This window comes from Paroedura picta, chromosome 11, assembly GCF_049243985.1.
Source record: "Paroedura picta isolate Pp20150507F chromosome 11, Ppicta_v3.0, whole genome shotgun sequence".
Classification (NCBI taxonomy): Eukaryota; Metazoa; Chordata; class Lepidosauria; order Squamata; family Gekkonidae; genus Paroedura; species Paroedura picta.
The window spans coordinates 6,609,237-6,629,481 of NC_135379.1; the positions used below are offsets into that span (position 1 = coordinate 6,609,237).

The 20,245-nt window shown below is 43.3% G+C and overlaps 1 protein-coding gene across 1 annotated transcript in view; it reads right to left on the reverse strand.

Moving 5' to 3' along the window:
• Positions 1-700: 700 nt before the first annotated feature.
• The window catches only part of CNPY1 (canopy FGF signaling regulator 1), a 43,106-nt gene continuing 23,561 nt past the window's right edge, over positions 701-20,245 (reverse strand). The window contains exons 4-6 of the mRNA XM_077304802.1: positions 10,108-10,311; positions 8,334-8,430; positions 701-2,504 (exon numbers count right to left, since the gene is read on the reverse strand). Coding sequence (XP_077160917.1) covers positions 2,467-2,504; positions 8,334-8,430; positions 10,108-10,311 — 339 coding nt within the window. The 3' untranslated portion in view covers positions 701-2,466. The remainder of the gene's footprint in view (positions 2,505-8,333; positions 8,431-10,107; positions 10,312-20,245) is intronic.

Consider the following 20,245-nt stretch of genomic DNA (forward strand, 5'->3'; position numbering starts at 1 on the left):
CTGCACATATCAGATAATGCACTTTCAGTACACCTTGGAAGCAGGTTTTCCTGTTTCTACAGGGAAATTCAGCTGTAAAAGCACATTGAAAGAGCATTATCCAGCATGTGCAGAACGAGCCTATGTTTCCCAATATGTGAGTCATTTTTCTTGGGTTTGAGGTGGATTGAACAAATACTAATGTCTTTTTTTTTTTAAGGGGGGTGGTGGTTTACTATTCTCCCAAACTAATTGGGATACTAAGATCACTCCTGAGCAATTAGAATAAAATGATGAGATTTCAAGTTGATTATGTTCCTCTTTAATATATATAAAATATAGATTTTGGGTAACTTCTTTCCTTATTGTGGCCCTAAAAAAATCAATACGATTCCATGAAGTGTGAAGGAAGCAATTTGACCCTTTCCATCTAATTTTCCGTCCACCATGAATAGGGACTGAGTGTCTGGTTTTATTTGTCTAAATGAAGCCAACTGGAAACCTCCCCGTTTCGTCTACATATTTGGGGTGTTTGCTAAGCGCATGAGTTCCATGTCAAAATTAAAGTCCTCAAATTGATTTGGGGGTGTTCATTTTTGCTCATCAATGGAACAGAAATCTAGCCAATTAGCCCAACTGTGGCTGAAATGAAAGAAGGCAAAGTCAATTCCAGAGGTAGACAATAGAAAGGGGCTACAAAAGTACAAAAACTGTGAAAGTGTTTGACAAATCTTTAAAAACAGTTCACTTTATTTAGCTGGAGCCTCTTGCTATAATCATCTATAAATAGGAATTGCTAGGGAATGAAAGAATAAAATTCAGTAACAAAGTGAATATTAAGGCATCTGTTCAAGGCCCAGTTACATTTATTATACTAATTTCTTTACATTTCTTATGCTGCTGATATCTAATGGTTTGTTTTTCACACTGTGTTTTTTAACAGTAAACTGCCTTGAGCAGGACTTTGAAGAGGTGGCAGAGAAATATTCTAAATAATAATTATTTGGACTAAACTCTATGGATTTCAATGGGGCTGGTTTCCAGCAAAATGTTACCGGGGTTGAAGTTCTATGGTTTTCATGTTGTCCAGTGCAATTAAACTGAAGTAAGCACAACTGAATGAAATTCCATTCACTGGAATGGTAGTGGCATACCAGCCGTAATCATATTTACTTGGAAATACGTCCATTGATATCAATGGAGTTACCATTCATTGTAAACTGGCCATCTGTCCCTTGGAAGGCTTGTGGGTTAAGACTGTGAGGAAACTGGAATTCCGCTTAAATTATAACATGGGATTATTAGTTCACATTAAAGCCAAATTAGTACAAGTTCACAATGAACGAACACATCAAGATCATGTACCTGACTCATACATAAAATACACTTTAGGTCTAATATTAAAGTAAATCAAATTTCAAAGGAACTCATTGCCGGCCTAAATTCTGCAAATATTAAAACCTGTAAAGCCACCAGAGGGGATTTGATTAGTAGGAATAAAGCATGCAAGGGTTTTTTCTCCTGAATTTAGCAAGACACTTTATATGGTGAAGGTAGTGATATTTCAACGCCGACACCTTCCTTTTTTTTTTTTTCAACTTCTTCATTTTTTACTGCTGAACATTTCTATTAAACCCTGTAAAGGTTTTCATTGAATTCCTGGTTAACTCAAAACTGAAAATCTATTTATTCTTCAAAGTCCCATCCCCCCCAATATAATATTTTGCACACTGCCCTCCCAATATGTAATAAAACTGCAGGTGACTTTACGATTTCTACTTTTCCAATAATCTTTTTTTTTTAAAAGTGGGCAGTCAGCATGTGATCTGGCCCATAGGCCCAGTTTACTTACGCTGATCAAGAAAAATTTACTACGAATCAAGAAACAGTTTTAAAGCTGTAAAAGATGATAAAGCAACGCAAATTATGAACCCATACATTCCGCAAGTGTGGAATATAAAATGCCGTTCAAGAAAAGGAATTATTGGACACATTTGCCACGGAGTTGGCTGACAGGTCAAGAGGCGGTTTAGCATTTAGGTGATCGCATGAATATCAGCGATTACCAAACAAGAACTCAGAAGATTCACCCAAACCCACCATTTAAGGTGGGGCCTTCCATAGTCATACGGTCTTGGAAACCCACCATGGCTAAAATGACAGGACGAGACATAAGCATGAGAATCTGGCTTTATCACCTCTCAGTACTGATAAGGCGGAGTCAGTGTTCTGAGCAGTCACAAGGAATCACCCCTCTCAAAAAAGAGCCACTGGATATCCTAGACACCACAGTCTTATTATCATGGGAAGCATTTTGTCCACCAACCAGTTAAACTAGTCCTCAACAAATGGTGCCCATTTTAATATCTTTGTCTGTCAATAAAGAAAACAATGATTTTTTAAAAGTGAAAAGAACGGAAGGCAGAGATTGCAGTGCTGTTTCTGTCATTGTTCTTCCGTCTGGAATCTTACTCGATGGCTGTTTTGCTAGAGTTCGCTATGTGTCTCCGGTTTTTCACAAAGGCCTGAAGAGGAGAGGAGAAAAATAACACATCAACAAAGCATTCAACAGTTGGATTTTCTTACAACCACAACACTTTCTCATCCAATAAAATCATAGTCCAGTAGCACCTTTATGACCAACAAAGATGTATTCAAGGCGTGAGCTTTCGAGTGCTCGCACTCAAAAGCTCACGCCTTGAATAAATCTCTGTTGGTCTTAAAGGTGCTACTGGACTATGACTTTATTGTGCTCCTTCAGACCAACACGGCTACCCATTTGAAACTTTCTCATCCAGCTACACAAGTTTTCAGTCGAGAAGATTTTGGCCATAGTAATGCAATGCAACCAACCATGGTTAAAACTAAATAAACTGTGTTTGATCCTGGAATTCATTTTGTACCAATCAACCGCTGACAGGTCAGAAGTACCTCTGTTGGACAATAAACCAGTCTTTCTGAAACTCTTTTAAAAAGACAGTAAGTTTCCGTGAGTTGTATTGGGTCATTACGGGCATCATAAAGATGGAAAGTAAGGAGAACAAAGTTGACTTGTAGTTCTGAGTCTTGTACAAACTGAAATGTTTGTACCAATGGGACATTTACAGTTGGATTCCTTCATTTCCACTTGAAAGCTTGGGGTAGTGATGAAGAGCGGTGACCTCTAATCTGGAGAACTGGGTTTGATTCCCCACTTCTCCTCCACTAGAAGCCAGCTGGGTGACCTTGGGCCAGTCTCAGTTTCCTCAGAGCTCTCTCACCCTCACCTACCTCACAGGGTGTCTGTTATGGGGAGGGGAAGGGTGCTTCAAATCTCCTTCGGGAACAGAAGAGTGGGGCACACAAAATCAGTTTTTCTTTTTCAGCATCATTTCCTCCATCATGAGTGTTAAAAAGAGACTCCAAACTTCGCAAACAAAGGATATTCTAGTCACAGGCCACCCAAATACAGCCCCTAGTCCTGCTACCAAATATCCCCAATTATTGACAAAGGAATCTAAAATCATGACAGGACCTAAACCCAGGAATTCTGGAGTCAACACGCTTGGATTATAAAGTGTTCCCTGACAGGACTAGTGGAATTAAACTAAACTGATCTTAGACTTGGTAAAGGGGGATAACTTTTAAGGTACTTCAGCCAACAAGATGTAACCAGTTTCTTTAGGCACATGCTAACACACTTCTGTTTGTATCCACGCTTCCTTTTTGAAAAGTCAAAACAAAACCCAAATGTTAAAATGATCTTTTCACCTGTTTTTAAACATATATATTTATCTTTATGCCCTCAACCCTGTCCCTGAAAAACTTAAGTTTATGGAATGCACTGCAAAGGAGGGATATGATCAAACACTTTATTTATTTACTGGGGATTCCCTAAGTTGTTTTTTTTTTGGGGGGGTGGGGTGGGGAAACCTCCCAATTAAATAGGAAACTGCGTAAATGTTCCTAACAGAATTTCAGCCATGGAGGGAAACACTTCCGCAGTCCCAGGGACCGTATGCCACTGCCGAGCAAACATTACCCTCCTTTGGGTGCACAAAAGAGAGCTGTATCTTTCAGAAATACGATTGCACCACTTTGGGTTTGGCAGTTTATCCTGAAGAGCAGCTCTCAGTGAGGACTAGTCACCTGGAAAACATCAACATTCAAAGCTCTGCTGTTTGAAGAATAACAGACATATTGGAGTGAAGCAGAGTCGGGGTGGGGGGAGGCGGCAAACAAACTGCCCGCTTTGAGGGTAGAATAGATTTTTTTTTTTCTCTGCCGTTGTGTGACTTGAAAATGCATTAATGGTTTCTGTTCAGGCTTTCTGCATAAATACAGTCACCTTTGGGATGAGAATGGAAAATTTCAGCCAAAGAGAATAATTTTTCAGACTTATAAGCATGTCAAGAGGGTGATTATAATGGAAGTCTCTACGTTACCTTAATGATAAAGTTGGGATGGGAGTGGGCGGGGGTGGAAGCTACAAGTGCATTGTATCCCAGCTGTAAATTGACTGACAGAAGTCCATACAATAACCCAGAATATCCTTGGGCATTTCCCCAATTCTGATTATTACACACAACATCATAGCCATATAAAATCATAGTCCAGTAACACCTTTAAGACCAACAAAGATTTATTCAGGGTGTGAGCTTTCGAGTGCAAGCACTCTTCCTCAGACTTGCACTCGAAAGCTCACGCCCTGAATAAATCTTTGTTGGTCTTAAAGGTGCTACTGGGCTCTGATTTTATCGTGCTACTTCAGACCAACACGGCGACCCATTTGAATCTAACATCCTAGCCATGACCCTTTTAAACATGTCAACTAGAAACAGGCCATAGACTAAGTTTGGAGCGTATATAAACACGCCTTCTTCTCCTGCCCCTTCTCCCGGAAATCGGTTAAACCAGTCATTTGATACATTAAGGGACAACACATCCTTCTGACCCGATAGGTTCAAGACTTCAGCAGAGTCTCGGGACCATGCGGATCTCAGCATCTGTCTTATGGCTGAATATAAAAATAAGCATCCCACTCTCCCAAAAAACAGTTCCTGCTGTTTTCTAAAGAGAACACCTAAGAATGTAAAAAGCGCGCGTCACCTTTTCTGATTTCTTGTCTATGAAAAGGGTAAGTATAGAGATTTTCAGAGAGATCAAAGAACACTTTTGACAGATCACTGAGCTATAGTTGTCTGTATCAAACGGTTTCCTCCTTTTAACGCACTTCGCTGAAGTATTTTGGGGGGGCTCTTTAGTCAAACAAGAGATGCAAATGTCACGTCAACACCTACAGAAGTACCAGTAGAATTCATGGAGGAAAAAGTGGCTGAATTTTCTAGACAACATATTCTTCAGGAGCCCATGCAACTTTCCCCACATGCGTCTTCTGAGAAGACCCCACAGCCCTTAATAATTTTCTGTTCAATGGAAGATGCACGGAACTCATTAATTCCAATTCTAGACAGCTTCGTCTAGGCCACCCCGAATGCATGATATTCCCTGATTTTTTCCCTCTGTAAAACGCTGCAAAATATTCAGATGAACGCTGTTTGTAGTTTTGCTTCCCTGCGAAATTCTGAGGCTCATAAATCAGCTCTTTGCCCCAGGCAAAGTCTTTCCGTGGGTTTCCTGAAAATGTTGGTTTTTCATAAAGTTACATGTGCATCTGAAACTGTATCTCGTTTACTTCAACGCAAACCGGGGGGGCTGACAGGACAGACTGCCAACATTAACCCAACTTTATAAAAAAGCTAGAATATAATATAGATGGGGAATGAATTATAGATGCGGAACACACATAATGGCTACACTACATTTTGTCGTGCTGTCCTTCCTTTCGCAGTGTGCCCTCTTAATGACTACAGGGGGGGGATTCTGCTTTTATTCTGTCCTTGATGCCAAAAGGAGCCCTCTTCCAAATTCAGAATCTGATTCCCTTTCTACCTGCCCAGTTCAGGAGAGCTGTTTAGTTTCCCTGCTGCTGAGGATGAGGATCTGAATTAATTTAAGAATTGTGCATTACGGCTTCTTAATTTTTTTCCCTCTGAGAAACAAATAAATAAATCTGCCTCCGAGTTTGAATTAGCAGGCACTTCTTAAAATATCAACCCTTTCCCTTATTCACAAAGGGATTGATGACACATATCGAGGGCGTTTCCCCTTCCTTCCTCCCTTGCGTGTCTGGGGTTCCTCTTTCGTATGGCTGCCATGTTAGTACTATCAGGAAGATTCCCAAGGTCAAGTCTGCTAGACCCTGCCACTTGAGAGCTTCTGGCCTCCTGTCCGGGGGCCCAAATGGTAAACTATTTATTATCTCTTTGCTTTGGATGGTTATGCAATTCTGTAAAGCCAAACACTCATTTTACTATTTGATATAAGGCCTTTCCTTCCTTTCATAATTAACCACCCCACCCCATGATCTTAACTTGGCTTTGTTCGAAGATACCTTGATTTGTTTCCCAGTACGTGTCCTAAGGATGGGATTCTAGCTACAGTTCCTGGGGAGTCAGCTCCTCTGAACTCAGTAGGAATTCCTTCTGAGTAATCCCTGTCTACCCCAACAGCCCGGAAGTCAGACCCACAGACTGGGATGAAAACTAGGAGACCGTCAATTTCTTTGAGATAGTTATAAGGGAGTGGGCTGCTGAAGACATTTTTTGAAAAGTTTCTTTGCCATTTTAAACAAAGGCGAAAATCCGAATAATGAAACCCTTGCTTCGGAAACGAACCAGGGAAGAAGACAGATGAACCCTCTGGCAACCATGGAGCCTCAGTCCGGTCCACAGCACGTTTCACGGAAGTAAGTCCTGACAACAGCAGCAGACTAGGCTCTTGCGCTAGCACGCCTAAACTGCAGCCTAACTTTCTGCAGTCGTCATTTCCATAAACTGCAGCAAACGTTGGCAGATGCAGCAGGAAAGGGAATTCATTACTTTTGTCGTTAGCATAAGCACACAACTTTCAGCATGCTTTTGGCTAAAAGGGAGCAGCAAATTATTTCACACGAAAGCTACAGGCATGCTTGGAGTAGAATAACATATAGGTAAAAATAGCTCATAAAATTAACTGGTTTCTCTCTGTTCTTCCATTTCCTTTTCTCTTGAACTCTATGGTACTTGCAGGGGGGGGCACTCGGGGGGGGGCAGATCCTGGAAATTGCATGAAGCACATGCTGAGGCCAGGGTTTTTTGCAAACTATCTTCACCAATTGCGTTTTCTAATAAATTAATGGGAAAAGATAAACATGTGTTATAACGATCCAAAGAAACACGACTGAAAATTTATAACTAAAAGCAATGTCACGGTATATATGGCAAGGAAGGCCTTTTGGGAGACATTTACTTATATGTTTACCTTAATTTTGGTGCAAACTTCCCCTGTTCTAGCCCTTTTTATCTCCTGTACTGACAATGTCCTTTATGCTTGAAATCAATATTAGATCTAGCCAATCCCAAAACCACGGTCAAGCACTGGTTCTTATGTGATCGACCTTTTTCACATGTTCTTCCCCTCCACTTCTAGAATACTTTTAACTCAAGCTGTTAGTTTAACTTCATTTAAATGTAAAACAGGATTCTCAGGCCGGTCTTGCCCCAATATATATATATACAAAGTGGCCGAAATGTCTCGGTTTTCCTTGCAGGAAAGGATCTATCCAGTCACTCTTGAGGGAGGAAATGATGACGCAGAGCAAATTTTATTATAAAAGACCAAATAAAAGCATTATTATTTTTTAATTGAATGGAAATATTGAATAGAAATCAAGCAGCGTTGACAAACATTAGGCCAACCCCCAGGGATCTAGGAGTCACAAAAATATATAACTGCTACAAATAGACCCTGGGAGCATTCTAGCTCCCTTGAACGATGCTGAAAAGTGGGATATAAATGTTTTAAATAATAAATAATTAAAAAACAGTTGAGATTTTTGCCACGGCCTTTGACCGGCCTTGGGGGGCGGTCTTTGTCCTTTATACGTAACACAACTTTTCCAGGCATTGTAATTACAGATACAGAAAACAGGCAGAATGTGCAGGTGAATTTTTAAAAAAATGCCATCATGGTAGCTTCAGAGCAAGAATGGAAGGGCAGGTGTTAAATCCACGCAAAAGAACCCACTTTCAGGACATGCGCATACACACATGCACATACAAATACTGCTCCATGGAAGGGCAATGTCAACACGTATTCAACTACAGGTATTTTTTCCCCGCAAAGTGCGTTTTGCTACACCCAAGCTCTGCAACTTTGGTTGCAAGGGGAGGAGGGGGAAGAGATGCTGTTCAGAGAGAGAGAGAGAGAGAGAGAGAGAGAGAGAGAGAGAGAGAGAGAGAGAGAGAGAGAGCATGTTACATCAGACACAGTACCTGATTTTTCAATGCACAGCCTGTCAGCCAGAAAGTCTGCCTCCTGGGCGATAAGTGAGAATATTTCATCTTCATACTGTTCTATGATAGTTTCACACTGAAAAGTGGGTTGGGGGAGAGAAAGGTAGTCACTTTCCAGCAAAGAACTAAAGGAGGCCTTTTAAACTGAGCAACAGCAACAAATTAGACATAAAAGAAGTCTGTGGGACATATTGGACCACTGCCGAACAATTTCATTTCTCTGTATAATTAACAGCAGACCCAAGATTTCAACATTTGCTTATTCTGGGCCAATTTCTAACAAGAATGCCCCCATGACGTTATGAGCCTTAATGTATTTTTTTTTAACTTAGATTGTGAACCTTCTCTCTTATTAGGGGTTCGCATTACAAACCGGGTGAAATTTACACCAAAATCTTATAATTTAAAAAAAAATCATCACATGGATTGTTCTTGGCATTCCAAGCGTCCCATGACCTTGCTTTAAATTGAAATGCTGGGGTCGTTTAAAATGTGACACACGACCTACAATTGGGTTTTCCAGCACTGCTTGGGTTTATAATTTTCTGAACTGTGGGCGTCGTCTTCACGAAATCTCATTGGGCGACTGGTGAGAACGCATGGCCTGGCAGAGCAATTTTAGCCATAAATTAAATGTGCACATGGATTTCACAGAAATTCCGTGCTGGGTCATGGGAACAGAGTCACAAAATACATTGGGGGGGGGATACATACATACATACATACATACATACATACATACATACATACATACATACATACATACATACATACATACATATGTCCGGTGGCAAAAAAATCTACCACAAAGGCTGCCGAACATTCACCAAGCTCCATTGATGGCAGCTAGTCTACACCATGAGAGATCTACAGCTCTAGCACATTAAACACAGAGAATCACCAAACACCAGAATCGCCTTTCTTATCTCAAAAAGAACCAAGAGCAACTGGCCCAACGGGAGACCTTGATTGACCTACGAAACAGCCCAGTGCTGCAGCGTTCACATGCATGTCGCTAAAATCTGGTCACAACCCCAATTCCAAATAGATTCAATTCCAGAAGTAAACTGCTTTGAAAACAAAGGGGGTGTATTCCCGCAGAAGGGCCTTCCTGCCACGGTTACCCTTCTGTCTTCATAGACTGCTTAAAAAAAAAAAACACTAAGCATTCTTTGACATGCCCATGATGCTCGGCATGTGAAGGGGGGGGGGCAGAAGCAGTTGGTGCAGGAACACTGGCACTGGGCCAGCCAGAGAAGCCATGCTGTCCTCTATTCAGTGGGCCCTCCTTCTTGCTCAGGCCTTGAGCTCCCTTCCAGCAAGGCCCAAGGAGGGGGGGAGAAAGGATAACAACGCCACTCCCCCCCTCCCCCATCCTGCAATAAATATTTGAAATATTTGCAACAGCATTCACATTAGTTTGGATTGTTAGCCTAGCGGGAGAGTGAAACAGATTGTTTTATTTTTTAAAAGACCTTAGCAGGGGAGAACTGTAGCACGGAAGCAGGCAGTGACTGTATCTTCCCACATTGCTAGCATACTGAATTATGCAATATCTCGCTGCACATGCAATGCTTCCACTTAAAAATCCCTAAGTCATGCCACATTGTTTCTTCTAGTTAGTCGGCAAGAATAGGGCAGTACCACGAGAATTCCGAGTTTACACCGAATTGAATGATCTAATATACGGTATCAAATATTATGCTAATAGCAATTCCACCTGAAATGTCAGCAGTTTATTATGATGTCTTACCGCATATTTTAAGGGCTTATAAGCATCAGAATAAAAAAAGTATTTCTTATATTCTGCATAGATTGGCTCATCCTTCCGAGGAGCGTATCTCTTGAATATCTTTTTCTGCGTGTCTGGATCGTCTTGAAGTTGGTAATCGTTCATCCGGTCACATATCTTTTCCAAAACATCTGTTAGAAAGGTCTCGGATTTTCTAAAAGGGATCTAAAGGAAAAGGGGGGGGGGGAAATATTGTTACAAATATTTAAACCTCAACGATTGTCAGAGCAAAGGTAATATATTCTCAAAGGCCAACAGCACCGCACATCTGCACAACCCCTGACCCACATTAAACAAAATACAGAATTAAAATGTCACCTGAGCCTAAATGACACTTAGGAAAAGTAGACATTTTAAGCTTCCATAAAACATTCCTTTCAGAATTGAAATAATATATTGTGCATTTAAAACGCTGAGCCCACTTTGAAATTCGGTGTACAAGACACAGCACAGAGAGAGAGAGAGAGAGAGAGAGAGAGAGAGAGAGAGAGAGAGAGAGGAGCCGTCTTCTCCTGCCCAGCGTTTTCTTGGTGTGACCCCGAAAATATTTCTTGCTGGAATCAGCTTCACTTCTTTAAATGGAGCAGAGCTGCTCCAAAGTCTCTCTCTCTTTCTCTCTCCCTCTTTGTGCCCCCTCCCCTTTCCCCCTTTCTTGCTGCTCGTCAACTCCGTGAAGCAGCTGCTTAAAACCTCCCAGGGGTTGGCTTTTTTTTTTTTTGCAAAGAAAATAATCGCTTACAAAAATGCAAGTTCTCCCAGGTTCTACTGTTTCAAGCTTTATTTTCAAACAGCTGGCCCATGTCTTCGCCCCGTCCTCGTCCTCCAGAGTTAAGCCAGGATCCAGCGGAAACCCGGAGACGGCTACCTACATTCTTCGCGAGAGTCTTCCCAGCTAGTGCTGCAAGGGGTCAAAGAGCACCCTTCGCCCTTGGTAACAGGGACAAAAAAACTTCTCTCCCGTCTAGACAGGTCAAGGTGCAAGATGCGCCTATCCCGGTTGCTCCTTCCGGAAGGGGGCGTGAATGGAAGCCAAGTGCACAGTAAACAAGGGGGTCCACCTCCCTGGGCCTTTAGAAGATCCCCCCCCTCCACCCTCTACTGATCAAAGTAGGAAGCTTTCATGACAACCATAGTCAAAGGGACTGAATCACAAATGAACTCGATTTCTGCAATGTTGATAAATCCAGTCCCCATTGTCTCTTTTCAGGCTCAGAATGAACCCTTCCGGTCTCCATGATTACTTTACAGAAGCACTTTCATATGTGTGCTCCGTTTACACAAAGGGTTGCCTTGCTTCACCACCATCTGGCTACAAATCAGATAAATAAAGGCTGGAGAATTAAAATTAAAAGCTGCGAGGCCCATCCCCCCCTCTGCCACCCCCCCACACCTCCTGTGTCTCATAAACTAGGGCCTTTTATGAGACTTTCCTTCCCCCCCCCCCAATCCCACCCTTGTTTTGTGTTTGGGAACTAACTTTTTTATTAAACTGGGGGAAACCAAAAGAGAGAGAGAGAAAGGCTGCAGCAAAAGAATAATCTAAAGTGGGCCCACGGTAAGGATTTGTAGGTGATTTCGAGCATTGGACTGAAGGACAACCTATAAATCAAGCAGGATGCTCCAAATAACTATCCAGCAGCCAGTCTGATGGCCAAGCAACGTAACCCCAAGAATACCCCCATGAAACGTGCAATGTGGATCCAAGTCTCCCCCACCCCACCCAAACACATATCAGGAGTTGGGATTAGAGAAGCAAAATACCCCGAATTTCTTTGGTTTCAGTGGAATTCTGCATTCACCTGTGTCGGACTTGGGTGGAAACAGAAAACAAGGAGTTGCTTGCCAGTTGTGACCTTTCTAGATGTCACCATGACTTTGTTTTTCCAAGACGATTATTTTTGTGAAAGTAGAACTCATTGCAAAAGCTGAGGATTTGATGGAATGGCCACCAGATGCAACAATACAATGGCGGCTAAAGCTCAGTAAGTTGGAGAGGAGAGGTAACCGAGCCCCTATTTGAGCTCCCCTGTCATAAAGCTGTAATAGCCACGGCCTAACACAGAATTAATAGTGCATAAGCCCATTGATTCCAATGAGTTTAAGCATGTTGGATTGTGGGCCTAGTGGATTATATAGAATGGTATATGTAGCGCACGAAACCAAGGGCAGCATAATAGGTTTTCCCCTTTCAGCAGACACCCGTGGCAATTAAATATGGCACAGATATGTAAAAAGGTATTTCTTTAGCCAACTGATTTTACGAAGGGCCAATAATCCGTTCACTTCCTCAGAATGGCAGTTTTACTTTGCCGGAGGTAGGATAAGATAGTCTGCTTGCATGGATGCTGATACCCAGTCCGGAGAAGAACATTGGCCTGCCAAAATGACGTCCCACATAAGTAGCAAGTATCACTGCTCACACTCGGACAGATCCTAACAATGCGAGCTGGAACCCCCAAATATATGGGAAATGCAAATCAGTCCGAATGTAGGCAATATTTATGCCTCGGCAACAGTGGGATTTAAGTGCGCGTGAGCATATACTGGGCTGACTAGATTAAGGCGAAGTTCAAAAATACAGTTTTGAAGAAAAAAAAATAACAGAGTTTTAATATAAGGGATTAAAAATGACTTGGTTGCTTTTCGTATGCTTTTTGTGAGGACTTCACATCTCAAGCAGATAGGCGCTGAATTAATGGCATGTGCTTCTATTCTGCACACCATTCTAGATTGTACAGTAAGGATGCGTCCGGCTGGGTACAGACCTGCATGGAGCGAGGACTGGATTCCATGCCTTGCTAGAAACAAGCGGGAATTGCATTGTTTTGCACGCAGTTTAGCACTGCCTCTCTCTCTGTCCAGCAAAGTCACGTTAAACAGGGTGGTGGATGACTTAGTCACAAATACCTTCTTTCCTTCCGTCCCAACCCTGCACCTTCTCTTTAGGGGAAAAGGTCAGAATCCCAATCACCGTGAGACTTCAGACTGCTTTCCTTCCCCCTCCCCCACATAATTATTAAGAACTTAAACTCTGCTTCTCAATAATCTTGGGTGCCACTTTACGCACAGAATTGTAAACTCTCCACGCAACTGTTCCAGGCCTCCATGGGTACATGATGGTCTACCACAAATAAAATATGTACTATTGGACCTAATGGCTGGACTATTTCTCCTTCATCCGAAAACAACTTGAATCTGTATTTGACTGAATGCATTTGGCGGGGAATAGATTCAAATGGCTAGCCGTGTTGGTCTGAAGTAGCACAAGAAAATCAGAGTCCAGTAGCACCTTTAAGACCAACAAAGATTTATTCAGGAAGTGAGCTTTCGAGTGCAATGTGGATCCAAGTCTCCCCCACCCCACCCAAACACATATCAGGAGTTGGGATTAGAGAAGCAAAATACCCCGAATTTCTTTGGTGTCAGTGGAATTCTGCATTCACCTGTGTCGGACTTGGGTGGAAACAGAAAACAAGGAGTTGCTTGAAAGCTCACTTCCTGAATAAATCTTTGTTGGTCTTAAAGGTGGTACTAGACTCTGATTTTATTTGGCTGGGAATAGTATATATGTGTGTGTTTGTGTGTATATATGCATATGTATGCATGTGCGTGTGTGTATAAATAATATTTCACAACTGGTATCACCCCCCATCAGAACGACGGCCCTCTAAAGTTAACTATGCTTTAAAATTGCTTTAGTAATCAAAGAGCCACACACCAAAAAAAAAAAAAAAAGTATTTGGGCAAGCAGCAGAATCCCTTTCTTTGGAGACTCTGAGGATTCTGAATAGTATGTGTCAACAGAGCAGCTCCTATTGTTGTCACACCGGAGACGTGGGCCTCCACCCCGAAAAAGCTGGCTCAGAGATACTAACCTCATTAAAATATGAATAACTAGGCAGCCATCATTGTAAAGAGAGAAAGGCATCAGACTTGCCATCAAATTTTAGCGGCTATCATTGGTTAACGCACACAGAGATAAATAATTTGACATCCTGGAAAAACTTGGTTCTCTCCCCCCCCCTTGATTTTTGCTGTCTGTGCGGATTTTAGTATTGGGTAGATGTCTTAAAGTACTTTCAAATAAGTCGCCGCTGTGACCATTCAAAGCATATTTGCAATAATAAAAAAAAGAAAGTTGATTGAGGCAGTCATTCAAAATGCTAGGGGGGGGGAGTTAATACTGACACACACACACGCACAGCTACAAATCAGTTCCAGGATATTTTAGCCAATTTTAAGCCCCGTGATGGAGAATTCATTATGGGCTACAGAGATGACACCTTCATAACAGTCAATTACAAGGAAGCTCATGAGCCAGTTCATGACTATGCCTCTGCTAATCTCATCACAAATTTCTGCCTTGATAGAGACCCAAACCAGCCAAGAATGCAACTGGGATGGGGACATGTTACGGATAGACCTCTTCCAAAATCCAACGTACCAAAATGCTCCACATGAGAGGGATTCCCCTCTTTCGTCCCACGGATGAATTATGCATGTCTACATGTGAACAACTACCTGTGTATATAAGTAAATGTCTGATAGCATGCAGAGGTTTTTTTTTAATCGACAACAGGGGCGGGGAAACCGCCCTGAGCCTCCGGGGAGGGCGGTATATAAGTATGATAAATAAATAAATAAATAAATAAATAAATTTCTAGGAATTGAGAAACAAGCGTTATAAAAAAAAAGAAAAAAAGCATTTTGTGTCATTTTGCATGTGTTTTCAAGCCCACAAATGTCTTCCAATCGCTGATATTTATTAGGAATCAATATTTAAAAGTGAAAATTCCTACTCCCCCTCCCCCGCAGGCCGGAAGAGGAGAAACATGAATGCCGGGCTCCTCAAAAGGCTGATGGGATATATAATTAGCTATTATGTTAATTGAATCCGCTGTGAGTTTGTTGTATGAGATTTCTTCATATAATATGCAAATGATCTCCAAGGTTTAGTTTTATTAGACAATATAATTAGAAATCCTTTCAAAAGGAGAGAATTCTAATGAGGCATTATAAAGGTGGAGGGGAAAAATATGTTTGCTATGTGGGCTTACCACCTGGGCTTGCTTAATTAAAAAAAGGCTTTATTCACCAACAGGAGGGAGGGGGGGGGTCCAAGAAAGTTTCCAGGATTTACCAGCATAGTTTCAGAAGCAGATTTGTTGCGAAAGAATGTGAGGGTGGAGCAGAAAGAAGACACGGAAGCCCTGTGACTTTCAAGTCAGTTGAATTCTCCAGCTGTAAGGCCGGTGTTGCTCGCTCAGACATAAACTCCCGTTTTCTGTATAAACAGAATTCCCCAACACAATTTCACACGATGGACAACTTCATGGGGAAAGCGGGCCCCCCCCCCCTGTCCCCCGGTTATCATGACGTGATCCAAGCAGAAGAAGGTGCTTTAGCTTTTGTGATGTAGCTAATTGGCAGAACTTTCTTTGCTGTAACAAAGGGTGACATTTTAACATCTGGAATTAAAAGCTCCCCTTGAAAGTCAAGATGTTCTGCCCCCAACCCCCCCCCCCACACCATTCTTCCAGAACTGGCTACAAAGGCAACAGTTGCATGCTCTTTCATGACAAACCATGGCCAGCATGGCTTAGACCACCCTTTCTCAATTTGAGAAACTTTCTGAAGTTGAGAAAATCCTGAAATATTCCCCAGGCTTCGAGAAACCTCAGAAGTGGCACAATCATGTGCAGAATATGGCTGGGAAGCATATCTGTGTACGTGGCCACCTGGGGCCCCTCCCCTTCCCACCCCCTCCAGGCCCATCATTGGCCATTTGAGGAGGGGAGGGGGCGGGTCGATGACTACATATGGTCACAAAACGCAATAAATATTTAACACCTTTAAAATATGTAAGAAATTCATTAACTCCTACCCATTTGGGAAAGCCTTCCAGGACCCTCAAGAAACCTCAGCGTTTCCCAAAACCCTGGCTGAGAAAGTCTCTCTTAGACCAGGGGTAGTCAACCTGTGGTCCTCCAGAAGTTCGTGGACTACAATACCCATGACCCCCTGCCAGCAAACGCTGGCTCATGGGAATTGTAGTCCATGAACATCTGGAGGACCACAGGTTGACTATTTCTGTCTTAGACTATTTCCACATTATCCATTGTTGATATTCTGGGAAGTGTATTCCTCTGACACTTAAAACGGTGGCTTAACATCCACCTTATAACCATAGCGGCCATTCGTTCTGTTACATCACTAATTATAACTTATTTCATCTCCATCCCCCTAAGTTGATGGCACCTGTGGAGGGAGAAACGATAGAGGAGCTAATGCCCAACCTGTTGGTCTGTCATTGAAATGAAGAGATTAGATGAGGTCTTTGGCTTTGTAGCAAAGAACATTAGTCCACTAAGCAAGGAAAGGAAACAGCTGGATGATGCAGTTCTATTCCCAATGGGTTGAGAAGGGCACAATCTGTTGGCAGCAGCTGTAGTAGCCCGGACTAGCTCAAAAGCTAAACAAAGTCAGTATTTAGATGGAAAACTCTAGGGCAGAGAGGAGCTGCTATGAAGAAGAAAGCAATGGCGAACTATCTTTGCTTGTCACTTTGCCTTGAAGACCCCATTAGGTAGAACTTCAGTGGGTCCCTGTGAGTCAATTGCAATTCAATAATATGCTTTACTGACCTAACTCTGTTTAAGACTCCACTGTCATTGTGGCAAATTATAGGACTGGGCAACCCGTATCAGTCTTCTTCTTCTTTAAGGGCATGACACACCTGGGTTGTTGTTTTTTTTAATGCCTATCCAATGCAATTGACCAAAGTCACATGTAACTCTCCCACTGGAAGCAATGGGGCTTCAAAGTGCTTCCTTGTTTCCGGATCACACCTTAATGCAGGCTTTCTCAACTAGGATTTTGTGAAACCCATGGGTTTTTTGTTTTGTTTTGTTTTGACAGCCCTGGAAGGATTGCCTGAATGGGTGGGAGTTAATTAATTCTTTAGATATATTTTTAATTATATTAAATATTTATCGAGTTATATAACCATATATGGTCATGTCAACCCATCCACCCCTCTCAAAATGGCCAATGATGGGCCTGAAGGGGGTGGGAAGGGGAGGGGCCACAGGTGGGCGTGTCCACAGCTCTGCTTCCCAACCATATTCTGCACGATTGCGCCACTTCTGGGGTTTCTCAAAACCTGAAGGATGTTTCAAGGCTTTCTCAAGGGTAGAAAAGTGGAGACAGGTGGATTTCTCAGGTGATATGGCCATATGTAAATGTTCTAAAATGTTTTATGTAAACCGCCCAGAGCCGTAGGGAAGGGCGGTATAAAAATCTAAATGAATGAATGAATGAATGAATGAATGAATGAATGAATGCATTTATTTATTTATTTATTAGATTTTTATCCTGCCACTCTCCGGGGACTTGTGGTGGGTTACCCAATGCAGAAACAAACCCCAATAAAAGAAATCACACCCCTCATGCTAAACATCCATAAAACCCCCATAACACCCATAACTCCCTAAAACGGTGGCATAATCCCCAAATCTTCCTCAATTCACAACCAAGCCATCATAGGATAGAAGATATGCCGGATGTAATAAGTGCTGGCCAGAGGAAGGGCCCTAGTTGGTCATGTTGACCCACCCCCTCCCAAATTGGTTCATGATGTGCCTGGAGGGGGCGGGAAGGGGAGAGACCTATACTTCCCAACCACATTCTGCACAATTGCGCCACTCCTGGGGTTTCTCGAAGCCTGAAGAGTGTTTCCGGGGATTCTCAAGGGTAAAAAAAGTTGAGAAAAGCTATTTTAATGTTTTCTTAACAAATCATTGCCAGTGCTGAGTACGGCATCTCCCGAAAGCTTATTTCTTAAGTCACTGGCCAGTGCCTGGAAAGCAGCAACGGCAGCAAACCACCCTCTTGTCCAACACAAAACCATCTGCCCTACACTTAAAATTAAATTAAATTATGCACAGCACTACTTCAGCTAAAAATCAGCGTACGCTCTCCTCGCCGGTGTCTTGTGCCTTGGCTCCTTAACATATCGCTTACAATCGCGAATGGGCACCCCAAAATTGCCCAACAGGTGAATAATATGCAGACGATCCAAGCAAAGCAATCAAAATGCAAAGTGTTGTGTGTGTGTGTGTTTTGTCCACTCTGAATTTCTTGACCTGGAAATATAACTTCTTAAAGAGGCTAAGGGGCAGGGTCTGGAGCAGGGGTAGTCAAACTGCGGCCCTCCAGATGTCCATGGACTACAATTCCCAGGAGCCCCTGCCAGCATTCACTGGCAGGGGCTCCTGGGAATTGTAGTCCATGGACATCTGGAGGGCCACAGTTTGACTACCCCTGGTCTGGAGCAACCTTTGAGGAACAAGGAATTGCTTTCCAGCACTGGAGAATCCCATGGATTTGGGAACGCAGTTCCACAAACACTGTCCCCCTTAACCATCCCTTCTAGATCCAAAGACCTCAGCAGGCTTAGATGGGTGTAAATCTGCCCCCATGGGGCAGGCTAGCCTGCTCTCATAAAGTCTCAGAAGCTAAGCAGGGATTGTAGTTGGATGGGAGACCCTCAGGGTTGTTACTCAGAGGCAGGCAATGGCAAACCACTTTGGAATGCCCCCTCCTTTCCCTCGGAGTGACACCCTTTTCCACTGTGAAGGGGGGCCCCCTCCATCTCCAGTCTGGCTGCTCCCACTGCAATTGGACTCTGCTAGGCGCCCAAAATCCTTAAACTGACTCTAGCGCTACAGGCCTTGCAAATCCTTCAACCGCTCCTGCGGGAGCCACAGTCCTGATCTAAACCAGGCACCCTACGTGCAGGAACTGGGGACCTGCCTCCCTTTTCCCGGCCCTTCCTAGGAAATCTCCGCTTGCAAAACCACATGTTCTTATATTCGTGTTCTGGATGGTGTTCTCCGATTGTTGCTTACGAAGGTCGCAACTGAGTCGACCACGTCAGGATTGAAGCATCCGAGTATTACCTCCCTGTAGCTACGGAGGCCAAAGATATTCAGGCTCTGGCCAAGAAGCTCGCAGACATTATGCAGAAAGAGCCAGCTGGCCACATCTGTGAAAACCAAGCCAGGAAACTTTGTATGGCTTGTGGGTAAGAACACCGACAGCTGAAAGGAAGGAGGATGAAAGGTTTGCTGACATTCCACTCAACCTTAACCATCCTTTATTCACCCAAAATAATGGTTAGCTGCAGGGGACTTGGCGCATGACCCCATTCATCCGTCCTTCTATGCTTAGCCTGGGGAGGGGGAAGAGAGGGTGAGAGAGGTGTCCAATAAACACACCGCAGGTCGCTCCGCCATTTCATGCCCTTCTGGATGGCTGGAAATGCACTTCAGGTGACAGAACGAGGCCTGAGAGAGAAAAAATAATACATTTCCCTTGGCCCCCTTGGCAAAGAGTCCTCCTCTGCAGGGCAGGCCGCACAAAATTACATTGTGGTCCAGGGTCGAATGTTAAGGAAGGCGCTGGAAATATCTCACAAACGGTGGATCATTCGCATGGCTGAGCAGCTGTGCTCAAGAACTTGTTTTCACTCAAATTCCCCCATTCCAAGCTCTCGGGCAGCAGAAACATATCTTCTAATATTCCGTCTACTCTGCCTACCATAGCATGAATGACCCGGCTATATGTGCAAATGGGTCACTCAGTCCTTCTCGCACCAAAATGGCGGGTGGGGTTCTCTGACCTTCAGGGGCAGGAGAAAGGGGTGTCAGGGGCCAGAAGGGAAATGGCTGGACCCTTTGGATCCAATCCATTCGGTGGCATCGGGTTCTGAGGGATGGGATGGTTGGGTTGCCAGACCCTGGTTGGGAAACCCCAGGAGATGTGGAGGTGGAGCTTGAGGATGACAGGACCTCACTGGAGTGCCATGCCCCAGAGCCCAGCCTCCAAAGCAGGAGTGGGCAAACTGTGGCCCTCCAGATGTTCCTGGACTACAATTCCCATGAGCCCCTGCCAGCATTCAGCCCTGCTCCAAAGCATCCATTTCTGCGGGGGAACTGACCTCTACAGTTTGGGAAAGAGCTGTAATTCTGGGGGGTCACCAGCTCTCATTGGGAGGCAGGCCTCTATAACCTTCCCCTGCTTTTAAAAGCAGGCCTGT